This window comes from Dipodomys merriami, unplaced genomic scaffold (assembly GCF_024711535.1).
Source record: "Dipodomys merriami isolate MVZ:Mamm:240054 unplaced genomic scaffold, mDipMer1.0.p SCAF_1, whole genome shotgun sequence".
In the NCBI taxonomy this organism is placed as follows: Eukaryota; Metazoa; Chordata; class Mammalia; order Rodentia; family Heteromyidae; genus Dipodomys; species Dipodomys merriami.
Window position 1 is genome coordinate 125,483,968 of NW_027202270.1, and position 13,315 is coordinate 125,497,282.

A 13,315-nucleotide genomic window follows, 5' to 3' on the forward strand; every position below is an offset into this window, starting at 1 on the left:
CATAGCATTGATAACAAGAAGGTTCAGCATTCTGGCACATTCCTTTAGTAGTGGTGAGCCATTAGTCTACAACCCCTCCAGGACTCCCAGAGGATGCAATGCTGCTGATAGGCACTTTGCTTCCAGAGGCAGCTGGGGGATGGAGGGCAGGGGTGGGTTTGCTCAAAAACTGCTGTGGGGAGCCCTCTAGGTCTCCAGACCATTCTGGGTCCCCAGGAGGGGGATGGATGGCTGTGGCATGGGGTAATGTGGGAGGGTGGTAGGCAGAGATCAATGGGCTGAACAGGTGGGAGAGGCATGCCCAGAGAGGGCCCAGATGTGGTGTGTGCATGAGGATCACTGTCCCCCTTCACCAGTGACTCTTGGAGGCTGAGGCCCAGACAGATGGGCAGGACCGTGTTGGCGACCCCAGGTCTGTGGAATGAGCAAAGAAATAGTCTGCCATTTTCCCAACATTCACACCCAAAGCGAGGCTGCACTTGATTCACATTCAAGGGAGACGTCTCCAGCCGTCCTGTCATATGGTCTGTGGAGGGTGGGGGTGAGGGGCCAGCAGCCACAATCCACAGAGCCGCACGAGTGCCCAGAAAGGTGAGGCCCTTGCCAGCCTCTGGCAGCAAACCCACACCCCTACTTTACAATCCACGCTAGCGGATCTGGCCAGGCAGGTGGAGCTCCCTGACCACTGGGCCACAAAAAGATGAAATTCCAGGGGGAGGGGTCCTGTGGGACCACGGGGCTAAGCCCAGGGGCATGACACACCTATTTCTCCTCTAGAATGAAGGTAGGAGCAGAGGCAGGGGCCTAGGTGACCTTCATTTAGGGCAGCCACATGCCTGGGATGTGCTGCAGATACTCAAGTGTGTCAGGTGAGCCTGGGCCCACCTGTAGCAGGCAGGCAGCACAGAGGAGCCTACCCCTCTGGAGAAGGGAACTCAAGAGGCTTAGGAGCTCACAGACTCTAGGCAACTTGGCTCATGTGGTTCTGAGACTCCAGCTGGAACTGGTTCCAGGGTTCCAGGCAGGAGTTGGTACTACTCCCAGCTGTGGCAGAAGCACTAAGAGTTACCAGTGTTGTTCAGGACCCAGCTTCTACAGCCTCTAGGCAGAGGCAGCCCTGGGACAGCAGCCTCACCCACCCACGGGGACACACTCGTGACAGCTGTGGGAGGCATCTTTTGCAGTGTCTGAGCTAGGGCCACATGAGAGGTCACAGAGGTGGGTCCCAGTGCAGGGGATAGGGCAACCCTGAGAGGAGTGAGAGGGTCCTGCTTGCAGGGGGAGGGGGGAGGGGATGGCCCATGCCTTCCATTGGAAACCTGGGTATGTGACCCTGAGCTGCCGCCATCTTGGGCAGCTGGGCTCTGGCACTCAGATGGGTGGGAGGCAGGAGACATTCTCCGTGATCACCTCCTGGGCTTTGGGGAAAATCTCATTTATATCTAAGGATAGGGGAGGTGTGTCTGGCTTCCCACTATGGACAGTTTGGTGAAGAGAACCCCCGCCCCCACTCCTCCATGAATTCTGTCTCTTCCTCCCACCTTGCAGCAACCAGCAAGAATTAGCCATGGTTTCCTTTACCACAAAGCATGCAGGTCTCTTTAATGAGCCCAAGTGACCACTACCCATGTGAGGGTAAAGAGGACCTTGTTCCTGCTGCTCCTGGGGACATCTGACAAGGGGCAGAGGAACAGGAAGGGCCTCGGTCACCTCTTCCCAGGCTTGTGGTCTCAGCTACCCCTTGCTCAGGGTCTGGTGCAGAGACTTCTGGTGCAGAGCCCCGGTGGGGAAACCCTTGCTGACAGTCACCTGTATCTTGTCCATGAGGCTCAGCTCGTGTATCTTTACTTGCTCAGACTGTCAGTAGAGGCCTAGGGCCCAGAGCAGCAGAAACTTCTTGATGGGCAGCTGGAGCCTGGACACCCCACGCTCCCCACTCCACCCCCACAGAGTCTTTGATGGGCCCCTTCCCACCTCTTCCTTATGCACGCCTTCATCATGACCCACCCAAGTCCCCTAGCATTCAGTGCCTGTGTCCTGGGCTTGAGCCACCTCTCCCAGAACATGGTGAGTATCTCCTCCACCCTATCCTGGGGTCACTAGGCACTGCCCAGCACCTCCCATTCTCATTGGTCGGTAGGTGTGGGGTCACCACATGGCCATAGCGACAGCAGATGTTTCAATCAGGAGTTCCCAAAGTCTGCAGGTGGGAGAGGAGAGGCCCAGGGCACCCCCTTGGCTCCTCCCCATGCCAAGCGCTCCCAGGGCCGCTGACTGGAGTCCTGGAGTCCTGATCAGTGGTACTGGCTCTGGCCCTCCAGTTCCAGCCCTTCCTGAAACCGGGCCGTGTCCAGCTCCCTCGCAAAGCCCCTCAAACCACTCTCTTCTTGTCCCTCTTCCGGCTGGCTGTTCATGGTGCCATAGGTGTGCCTGGCTGGGGAGGAGGCTGGAGTCAGGTTCAGCTCTGGCTCTTGCAGTACAGTGGCCATGTACAGCTGCTCAGGATAGAGAGGAGAAGGAGCAAAGTCACATCTGGAGCAAGGCCTAGGGTACATCCTCTCCTCCCTGCATGCCCCGCCTCCAAGCCATAGGTCCTTCCTTCCCCAGAAGCTGCATCCCACCTATCCCTCCTGCTCCCAGGCTACAAGACAGGGTCTCACTGCCTGCAAGCTCCTGTAACCAAAGTTTAGTGGCAGGTTTCCTCACTTTAGTCCATTCCTAATTCTTCAGAATGTGTTTTATCCATTCACGATTTCCAGTCTGGCTGAATCCAAGAAGAGTGACCTGGGTCCCCATTGAGCTGGCGCCCAGGGAGACCTTCATTCCAAAGTGAGTGCGCTTTTTTTGTGTGAGTGTGTGCTGATACTGGGGCTTGAGCTTGGGGCTTGGGCACAATCCCTGAGCTTTTGTGCTCAAGGCTAGTACTCTTCCACTTGAGCTACAGCTCCACTTCCAGCTTTTTGGTGGTTAATTAGTGTGTCATGGGCTTTCTTGCCTGGGTTGGCTTTGAACTGTGATCCATAGAGCTCAGCCTCCTGGGTAGCTAGGATTACAGGCGTGAGCCACCAATGCCCAGCTAGTAAGTCACTTTTAACAGCCCTGAGGATACTCACATTGAAAAGGTCCCAAGCAGGAGACTCCTATTGTGAGTCTTACTCTTCTCCCCTTCCCTTTTCAGACACAGTTGGTTCCTTTGTGTAAGGTCTTGTATCTGTGCATGTGAATGGGCCTGTCCGTCTGCTATGTTTATCTCTGCTTTTGTAAAGCACTTCTTCCTTACATTTTTTTTTTTTTTTTGGTGGTAGAATTTAAACCCCTGGCTTTGTGTTTACTTGGCAGGGACTCTACAACTGGAGCCATGTCCCTATCCCTCTTTTGCTTTATTTCCAGGAAGGGTCACATATTTTGGATAAAGCTGGGGACCTTGATCATCCTATGAGACTACCTACCATGTAGCTGGGAAGACCACCATGCCTGGTTATTTGACTGAGATGAGGATCTCACTAATTCTTTTGGCTAGGCTACATTTGAACCTGATTCTCTTGATTTCTGCCTCCTGAGTAGCTAAGATTACAGATGTGAGTCACTGCCTAGCTTGGTTATGTGTTTTTACCCAGCTTTGTCCACCACTAAAGAAAGCCAAACTCTCTGTCTTTGGTTCCCCTATACTCTAGGCTCTTCCTTATTCTTTCTCCACTGTTTCTTACTACATCCACATCCTGGCAACCTTTCCTCCCAGTACTGAAGTCACATGACACATTCCCTCTTCTGAGAACCCTTTCCCTGTCTTTTGAGACACCTGGCACCTATGTGCAGTCTACCTGGTTGGTACTCAGCTTGGCACACATATTGGTGCTTCTACACTGACGCTTGTGGCAGGGATATGAGTACTCGGTCCATCCATGAGAGCCCTGTGGGCATGGCAGCCCATGGCCAGCCTGCCAGGAACTGACTGGGTCTGGCCTGGGCTTTTCACGGGTTGATGGACTCGTGTATACAGGACTACCCCTGCCTTACCATTTGGTGCATCCGCTAATAGCTCCCTGCAGCTCTGCACAGCTCTGCGGAGGCAGCCTTGGGGTCCGAGGCTGAGCCCCAGCTTGCTCCTGTGTCTACACGACTGAGGACTCTGACTCCGAGGTCCCCGTGACGGAGTTTATCCTCTCTGACTGCCTCCTGTGTGAGTGCCTTCTACTGAGTGACGAGTAAATGTTGGTTCTCCTTCTCTCCCCACTCTTCAGCCAGGGCCAAGGCAGCATTTGGACCTGGGCCAAGTCCTCCTGGGTCAGAGGAGGGAGCCCAGAGGGCCCGGCTCCCGCCCCCCGCCCTACCCAGAGCTATAGGTGGGAACTAAGGGCTGGTGCCTCTCAGCGACCCTGGAGTGGGCCAATCCCCCCAGGGGCCGCCCTCCTGACCTGGGGGAGGTGAGGGTGATGACTCACAAGGGAGGTCGGGGTAGAGGACGTGCTGCTTGGCTCCATGTCAAACACGGTCTCTGTCTCCTCCGCCTCTGGCTGCAGCAGGGAGAGAGAGGGTGGGTCACAGGATGGGAGGGGGGTTTGCTCTCTGTCCCCTCCCTCCCACATCCAGAGGGGTCTGGACCCCACATCTGAGCCTCTTGACTCCTACCAGGGCACTCAACCTTCTCTATTTCCAGCTGGTAGGGAAGATCCCCACAGGGACAGGGGGAGGCTGGGAAACTAGGAGTCCCTTCTAGAATACTCAGTTCCCAAGGATCATCATGGAAGAAGTATGAAGAGTTAGAACTGGGGTTCAAAGATGAGCTTGCTTTGACCTGTCATCTTTCATTCTAGGATGTCTCCTTGTTGTACCTGGAAGGAGCCACAAACTATTCTGGTCTAGACTCCCTCCCTCCTCCTCTCCAGTGACATTTGGACAACCAGATCCAACACTGTCTGTGGGGGAGGTCATCATTTTGACCTTTTACCAGCCTGGCGTTCCAGCCAGGTGATGGAGCAAGATAGCCAGGTAGAGAGGGCAGTGGAGTTTTTGTGTCCAGAGCCCTAGATACTAGAGATTTCTTCTATCTACTTTGTTTTCTCTATGTACATTTTTTTTTTTGGTGGGTCGTAGGGCTTTAACTCTGGGCCTAGGTGCTGTCCCTCAGCTCTTCAGCTCAAGGCTCTTCAGCTCTACCACTTGAGCCACAGTGCCACTGTTTTCTGGTGGAAATACGGGTCTCACAGACTTTCCTGTCTGGGCTAGCTTTGAACCGTGATCCTCAGCTCTCAGCCTCCTGAGTAGCTAGGATTACAGGTGTGGGCCACTGGCGCCCAGTTACATTCATATTTTTTAAAGGAAACAATTCACTGTTGTCAAGAGAAAACCAGAACGTTAACTAGAAAAAGAAATACATAACCATAAAGAGTCAAAAGTTAGTTAATCCACTGCAGATCACCACCATGTCTGAGAACATGCTGGGCTCTCTTCTCCAGGAGGACCAATGATTAAATTCCTTGGTCAAAGGGCCAAAGGCATCATGGAAAAACACCAGTTCAATAGCTGGGATTCTGGAAAGTGAAAAGATGACTGTCCATCCAGCCCTAAGCCACTGTCCCATTGTCAGCTACCCCTCCCCCCCACACTTGGTTCTATCCTTGCTCCCAGTCCTCCAGCCCCTTGGGACAACGCTGCCCGCTCAGGGGCTGGACTGGACTCACATGCCTGCTGTTTGAAGGTGGTATCTAAGGGCAGAAAAAGAGAAGACACACACACACATGCACACAATCTGTGAGAAGTTCAGACCCTCTGGGTGCTGAAACCAGAAGAGGTTGTGTCTCAAGACTCAGTAGAACCAGTGAAGAAAAGGCAAGCTGGCAACTCACCTCATATTCATGGCCTGCCCGAAGCCGTCCCAGAAAAGTGCCAAAAAAGGCAATTACGATAGAAACCATAAGTGTGGACAAGGAAAAGAAGGTGATGCTATGGACGGAACCTGCCAAGGAGAAGAACAGGCTGTGGGCGTGGAGTTCAAGCACCACTGCCATGGGTGGAAGTCAGGCAGCAGAGATGATTGGCAGATGTCTCGGGGACTATCTCAGCCTGGGACACTGGAGAGACCTTTGCCTACTCCCCTCGGAGAACATCTGCAGTCAAAAGACCTGACATGACAATAATCCCTTTATTCTATTTGACCAGTTTAGAATTTGACACCTTGGTTGACTTAAATGTCCACATCAGTGCCCAGGGAACACGTGTTCCTTGGCCTGTCAGTTCCCTCTGTGACGATGGTCCCTGGAAATTCATTTCTTCCCCTGATCCCAGTCTCTGATCCCATTCTCCCCACAAGCCCAAACTGTGAGGCTCCATTAACCTGGGCACTGGAAGGTGAATTCTCAAGTCCTTTGTTTCATGGGGTAATATTTTGCCTCTTTTTAATGGCAAGGTTATAATGTGGATGGTCACAAGTTTGTAAGGCAATTCTGTACGTTCTGCCCAGAATATAATAGGGAAAAACTCCAAATCCAGGACTGAAGGTTATAATGTAGATGGTCAGGATTTTGGAAAACACCCTCCCTCTCTCATTTTGCTCCCCTCCCCAAAGTACGTGCCTAGAAGGAGTCTGGGAGCAAAAGAGATTGTGAGTAACAAGTGTTGGTCTTTATTTTTCTATTTTGATAGAAATGTGGTCTTTCATGTGGCAGGTGCTCTACCACGTGAACCATGCCTCCAGCACTAAACGTGCCATCTTTTTTTTTGTCGGTCATGGGCTTGAATTCTGGGCCTGAATGCTGTCCCTCAGTTCTTCAGCTCAAGGCTAGTGCCCTGCCACTTGAGCCACAGCGCCACTTCCAATTTTCTGGTGGTTTATTGGAGATAAGAGTCTCACAGACTTTCCTGCCCGGGCTGGCTTTGAACTGCGATCCTCAGATCTCAGCCTCCTGAGAACCTAGGATTACAGGCATGAGCCACCAGCACTAAATGTGCCATCTTTTATCTTTAGTAAAGGACGTTATAGGATAAAATTGATAGGTAGCAAAAAGCAAGAGCAGAGAGTGAGCAAGCTAAGAAATTGGCAGTGACAATAAATGGAGATTCTGTGAAAGTGACAGAGCTGAATGCTTATAGCTGCCATGATGACAGAGGCAAAACTGTGACTGGGAATTGTGTGTCCCTTCCTTCTTCACCCACTATCTCCACAGATTTAGAATGAAGGAATATCTGTGTGTGTGTGTGTGTGTGTGTGTGTGTGTGTGTGTGTGTGTGTGTGTGTGTGTGTGTGTGTGTGTGTGTGTGTGTGTGTGTGTGTGTGTGTGTGTGTGTGTGTGTGTGTGTGTGTGTGTGTGTGTGTGTGTGTGTATACTGGGGCTTGAACTCATAGCCTGGGTGCTGTCCCTTAGCTTTTTTCACTCAAGGCTCATGTTCTACCACTTGAGCCACACCTCCATGTCTGGCTTTTTGGTGGTTAATCGGAGATGAGTCTCACAGAATTCCCTTCTTGGGTTGGTTGTGATTCTCAGATCTCAACCTTCTTTTTTTTTTTTTTTTTTGGGTCCGGTCGTGGGGCCTGAACTCTGGGCCTGGGCGCTGTCCCTCAGCAATTCAGCTCAAGGCTAGCACTCTACCACTTGAGCCACAGGGCCACTTTCGGCTTTATTCTTTTTTTGCTTATGTGGTGCTGAGGAATCGAACCCAGGGCCTCATGCATGCAAGGCAAGCGCTCTACTCTGAGCCACCTTCCCAGCCCCAGATCTCAACCTTCTGAGTAGCTAGGATTTATAGGTGTGAGTCACCAAGGTCCAGAGAAAATAAAATATTTCTGATCTAAATCCAAATCCGTACACTTGGAACCTCTCTTTTGCCTCAAAGTTCTGCAAGACTAATACATGCTCTGTTCATCCAGAGGACTTGGATGAGTCTGATGAGCAACATCTTGCTCAATCCCCCTGGACTTTTGTCCTCTAACAGAGTTGGTATTGAGACATTCAGAGCTGTACCCACCTAGTCGTAGGATGGAGAAGAAGAGCATCCAGAAAAGACTCAGGAGTGGTGCAAAGATGGCCTGGTAGACTGCGGCCATGTGGATCTGCTCGTTCAGTTTGGTGGGTGCATAGGAGTAATACATGTTATAGCGGTCCGTCAGGTGCTTCATGCACAAGTAGAGCAGCCCTGCAAGGCCAGAAGTGGGAGACACATTCAGTGGCAACTCTAATAGGTGCTGAGACCTATGCTGTTCCCCACACCACCAGAAGTCACGTTCAAGGCTCCCTGTGTAGCAAGAACCAAATGTAGACCAGGGGAGATTTGCAGAGTTGACTTCTACAGCTAACAGCTTCCCCCTAAAAACAGTTCTGCTAGCCTGGTGAGTTCATTCATTCATGCATTCATTTAATAAAACATCTTGGTAGCAGTTATCCAACCTCCATGTCTTATCTTTACCCCAGGCACTTCCCCACTGCAGGCTTTCCCAGAACTCCTGGTACTGCAGGGGCTGGGGCTGAGGGGCTCAATTCCTCCTCCCGGTCTGAAGATGGACAGCCCTGAGCAGGCCTGGGAAATGACTTACCGAAAGGAACAATGATTGGACAAGTGATGCTGTACGCCATCACCACGCTGAAGACGTTCAACATCCATGCATATTCCCGCCCATACTGGAAGTCTACAGCCTGGTCCTGGGGCAGAAGTCAGGGGTCAGCCCGAGGTCCCCCCGGCTTTGCTTCTATGGCTTCTCCTAGGCCAATCCTGGGGTCTAAGAGGCATCTCCTCGGATCCCTCCATGCTTCCTCTTTGGTCTCCTCCTCCCAGGAGAGGCTGAAGGCTATGCTCAAGTGAGGACTGGCTCTCACCTTTCTGATGTGGACTCTCTCTGGCTCCGATCTGGAAAAGAAGAGGCGGGTGCTGTACAGGAAGAGTGAGCCCAGGCGCAACAGGTCCAAACCTGTGCCAATCAAGGCTGCCGTGATCACATAGTTGATGAAGAAGGCACCGTTGTCTGGCAGGAACACACACCTGGGCAGAGGGATGAGCAGAAGGCAGTGGCAAGCCAGAGGAGAGGGGAAGAGGAGAGATAAAGAGAAACGGCAGAGGGATGGGCACAGAGGGAGAGAAAATTTCATAGTCATGCACTGCATAGTCATGTTCCAGTTGCTGATGAGCCACACGTGACACTGTCCTGTAAGACCGTATCTCCTCCTGAGGCTGTAGTGATCTTAAATTTGTGTAAGTATATGCTACAACGGTTGTACAACCGTGCACAACCTGCAGCTATAGTTCATAGAAGGTGTCCCTATCATAAAGTGACACATGATGTGTCACTCAATGGAAGCCCTTCGGAGCAGAGAGGTGGACAGCCTTTGTGAAACAGATGCACGCTGGGTGCCAGTGGCTCACGTCTGTATTCTTAGCTAATCAGAGGGCTGAGTTGTGAGGAAGTTCAAAGCCAACCAGGAAAGCCAATGAAACTCATCTCCAATAACCACTAAAAAGCCAGAGGTGAAGGTATAACTCAAGTAGTAGAGCACCAACCTTGAGTGAAAAAAAAAAAAAAACAACTACTAAGGGACAGTGCTTGGGCTCTGAGTTCAAGCCCCAGTACTAGTAAATACAAAATAAAAACAAGAAACATTTTTGGGGTAACTTCCTCCTCCCAACAGTCCCAAGAGTCCCTGGCATCCCCAGATTGCCAAAGGGGCCTGCAACCCAGGAAGGGTTGGGTGCTATCTAGCAGGAGAAGACACCCCTCCTCAGTGGCACTCAGGATTCCCCCTCTTCTCCCTCCCCTCCCCCTACTCTGTGGCCCTGGTATATACATATGTATGAGAGTACTCACTGGAACCGGATGGATGCCTGCTCTAGATAGTAGATGTCAAAGAGCCAGCGGAAAAAGACATCCAAACTGGAAGAAGAACAAAGCTGACCTTTAGTTAAGGAACCACAATGAATGCATTAAGGCCTACGGTTCAGTTTCTCTTTGTCTTTTCCTTCCTTGTCAAACTGCAAAAGAGCCTTGCTTGACGGTAGCTTGCCAGTATACACTGCCCTTTTCCTTCTTCATGTCGGCCCACTTTTGTCCCTAACCCTCTGCCTTCTGGCAGCTCAAAGCCTCCAATTCTCTAACAGTTGCTCTCTCTCCTTCTTCTGAATTTTTCCCTCACAGTGACTACATTCTTCTCCCTTGGGCTGTCAATCAGCTGGTGGGCAGGACTTACGTTCTCAGCTAGGATAGAATTCAGGGATGACATGTTAAAGAGTTTGTGATACTTGGCTCAAGCTGTGCACACAATGAGTAGGACTGTCATTTGAGGAATGTGTTTCAAGTCAAGGCTGAGCTGGGCTGAGACAGGAGCAGTAATTGGGAGTGAGGTATACCTTGTCAGTCCCATGGAGGGCAGAATGACCACCATGAACACCAGAAAGATGTAGCATTTGTGCACTATGATGACATTCTGACTCGATCTAGGAGGAAATAAAGAGAGATGTCAATCAATGAGAGGGTGAGGGAAAAGGAGAGACAACTCTCAATAGTTCGTACCAATGGCATCTCCTGTTTGGGCTAGGAAACTAATAGTGTTCCTGGTGCACTGTGAGAAGCAGGAAAGAATAGAAGAATAGTAGGGTCAACTAGTGATGTCTTCCCTAGCACAGGAAAGGGATGGAAGGTTTGTTCATGATGTCTACTTGACAACTTTGTATCATGGATACATTAGTAACAATACCCAGAATCCCTGAAGAATTTCAATAACCAGTCATCAATATAAACCTTATTCTTGGCCAGAGGATAGGCCAGTAAAGATTTCTATTAGTACAAACCTTTTGGCTATTAGGAACTTGGAGTGTAGGGACTAATAATTTCTGAGATCCGTGCAGCTTTTAGGCCAAAGCAGTGGTGCCACTTACCCAGGATATAGCAAAATACTTTGTACCCAACTTAGTTACAAACTAAGTACTTAGTTATAAACATAGAAGTATTAGGGCGATCAAATGGAAAACCTGATTGTTGAAAATGTGGGCACTGTGGGGTCCAAATCTATCAACTGTCAGATCAAATTCTGGCCCCTCTACTATGACCTTAACTGCTTACCTGATGTTCTGCAAGTAAGTCTTCATCCTGTGTCTTCTGCCTCAAATCCCTAGCACTGCCAGGAATTCCAACAGGAAGGGGCAGGGGCTGAGGGAGCAGCCCCAAAAGGGCTTGGTTTGGGTCTCTCTCCCCTTAGATGGTGGCCCCCTAATCAGTATCCCTAAGGCCAGAGACCCAGAAACAATCCAGTGCCTTTTTCCACAAAGAAACACTTGTCGGTTTTAGGTATCAAAACCATCCCATGGCAGTTGTGGTCCTGAGACCAGAAGGGAACCACCAGAGCCAGGTGTTGGGGGCTAGAGAAGGGGAAAAGGCTGAGCCAGAGGAGAGAAGACCCTCCCCTGCCCCCCACCTCAAGTTCACCTGGTCCAGTGGGCCTCAAGGAAGGCAGAGAAGTAGACTATCAGAGGCATTATCACTGTGAAGGCCCAGAGCATCAGGGAGGGGAAGAACTGGGTCACAACTGGGCTCTGTAGGAGGAGAGCAGGGAGGGCAAGACAGATATCAGTGCATGGAGCTATTTCCCCTTGCCTGTAGCCCCCTTCCCTTCCCCTTGCCTTTCTGCCTCCAGCTCAGTCCATGCAGAGTAGACTTGTCTTTCCCATGCATCTTCCTGCCCAAGAGTCTACTAGGCTAGGGAGGGACAGAGGCAGTCAGACAAGATGAAGTGGAATCCCCAAGGAGTCTCTATGCTGAGGTCACAGAAGGGGTCAATCTGAGATTTCCTTAGCAGCTTCACACCCTCCTGCCATCACCAGCTGCTGTGACTCCAACTCATGGCTTGTGGTCCAGGGAGATGCTGCTGCCACAATTGTGTGTGGGGAGACAGAGGAGGGGGGTGAAGATGGAGTCCCCAGCAGAATACACAACTGCTGTGTGGCCTGGGGCCTATTGTGTAGTTGATGAAGGAAACTAAAGGTGGTGTGTGTCTGTGTGTGTGTCTGTGTCTGTGTGTGTGTGTGTGTGTGTGTGTGTGTCTGTGTCTGTGTGTGTATGCATGCATGCATGTGCTGAGAACAAGAAAGGGAGTAAATGGAAGGAGGAACCTTCTAGCTCATTAGACCAGCACTGGGGACCTGGGCCCATGCATCTTCAGCCTGCCTTGTGAGAAGATGTCCTTGAACCTCAGGGAGTGCTCTTACAGGTGAATAGAGGGGAGGGAAGGAGGAAACTCAACTGCAGGTCCTACTTCTAAGCAAGCACTGTGCTAAGACTTAACCTCCTTCCTCTCACCCTCAACCCTCCCAGGAACGTTCAGCCCAAAGGGAGCTCTGTGAGGAGAGCTGTTCACACCCGCCATTACCTTATGCCCACCTCCAACTGGTCTGAAGGAGCAGAGCCCTCGGAACCCACAGTGACTGGACCACCCATTCCACCAAACTCCCCCCAGGATCTGTCTGCATCTCCTCCACTCGCCCTTTCCTCTGCCATCCAGCCCTAAGGTGGGCAATGTCCCACATCCATCCCATTTACAGCCCAGCAAGCACTGCCCTGTCTCTGGCACCACTCTACCTCCATCAGAATGGTGTCCTATGGGTCCTGTCATCCATTCCACTAGCCCTACCCCCACCCCCTCCTCGCCTGAGTTCTTCCTTTGATCTCTGGGGCCCCCAAGGCTTGGCCTGAGCAGAAGAAGCACCTGCAGCTTCTCGATGGGACGGGTGACGTTGTACATGTCGATGGTGTTGATGATGATGGCAGGCGTGGTGAGAAAGAAGAAGAGGAAGAAGAGGAAGGTGTTGATTGCAATAAAGCGGGCCCACCAATGGAAACGGTGGATGGACAGGTGTTCCCTGGGGAGGGACCAAAGAGGGGGACATATTTAGCACCCTGGGTCTCAGCCCTCAGAGAGACCATTTGCTCTTTCCTGAATGCCAACTCTGGGCCCAGGCTGTCTTAGTCCAGTGTGAACCCTTGGGTCCAGTCTATGCCCTGGGATTTCCTCTTGTGACACTATTTGTAAAGGCTTCAAGTCTATCTCATAGCTGAAGGGCAAAACACCAGAAAATGATTCCCCAAGCTGGATGCCAGTGGCTTACACCTGTAATCCTAGCTACTCGAGAGGCTGAGATCTGAGGATCAGTAATTGAAGCCAGCTTGGGGAGGAAAGTCCATGAGACCTTTTTTTTTTTTTTTTTTTTTTTTTTTTTTTTGGTGGTAATGATACTTGGGCCTGGGCACCATCCGTCAGCATTTCAGTTCAAGGCAAGCACTCTACCACTTGAGCCACAGGAGCCACAGCATCACTTCTGGTTTTCTGGTGGTTTGTTGAAG

At 51.2% G+C, this 13,315-nt stretch overlaps 1 protein-coding gene across 7 annotated transcripts in view; it reads right to left on the bottom strand.

Moving 5' to 3' along the window:
- Tmem63c (transmembrane protein 63C) overlaps positions 1-13,315 on the bottom strand; it is a 64,271-nt gene continuing 50,956 nt past the window's right edge. For 6 of the 7 annotated variants that reach the window (XM_070028988.1, XM_070028995.1, XM_070029004.1 and 3 more), the window contains 10 exons: positions 12,681-12,834; positions 11,405-11,511; positions 10,330-10,416; positions 9,791-9,856; positions 8,808-8,970; positions 8,528-8,633; positions 7,963-8,130; positions 5,847-5,956; positions 4,443-4,514; positions 1-2,495 (listed from right to left, as the gene is read on the bottom strand). In XM_070028988.1, the coding sequence (XP_069885089.1) occupies positions 2,295-2,495; positions 4,443-4,514; positions 5,847-5,956; positions 7,963-8,130; positions 8,528-8,633; positions 8,808-8,970; positions 9,791-9,856; positions 10,330-10,416; positions 11,405-11,511; positions 12,681-12,834 (1,234 nt within the window). In that variant the 3' untranslated portion in view covers positions 1-2,294. The remainder of the gene's footprint in view (positions 2,496-4,442; positions 4,515-5,846; positions 5,957-7,962; positions 8,131-8,527; positions 8,634-8,807; positions 8,971-9,790; positions 9,857-10,329; positions 10,417-11,404; positions 11,512-12,680; positions 12,835-13,315) is intronic. The other variant, XM_070029028.1, reaches the window with a different exon arrangement.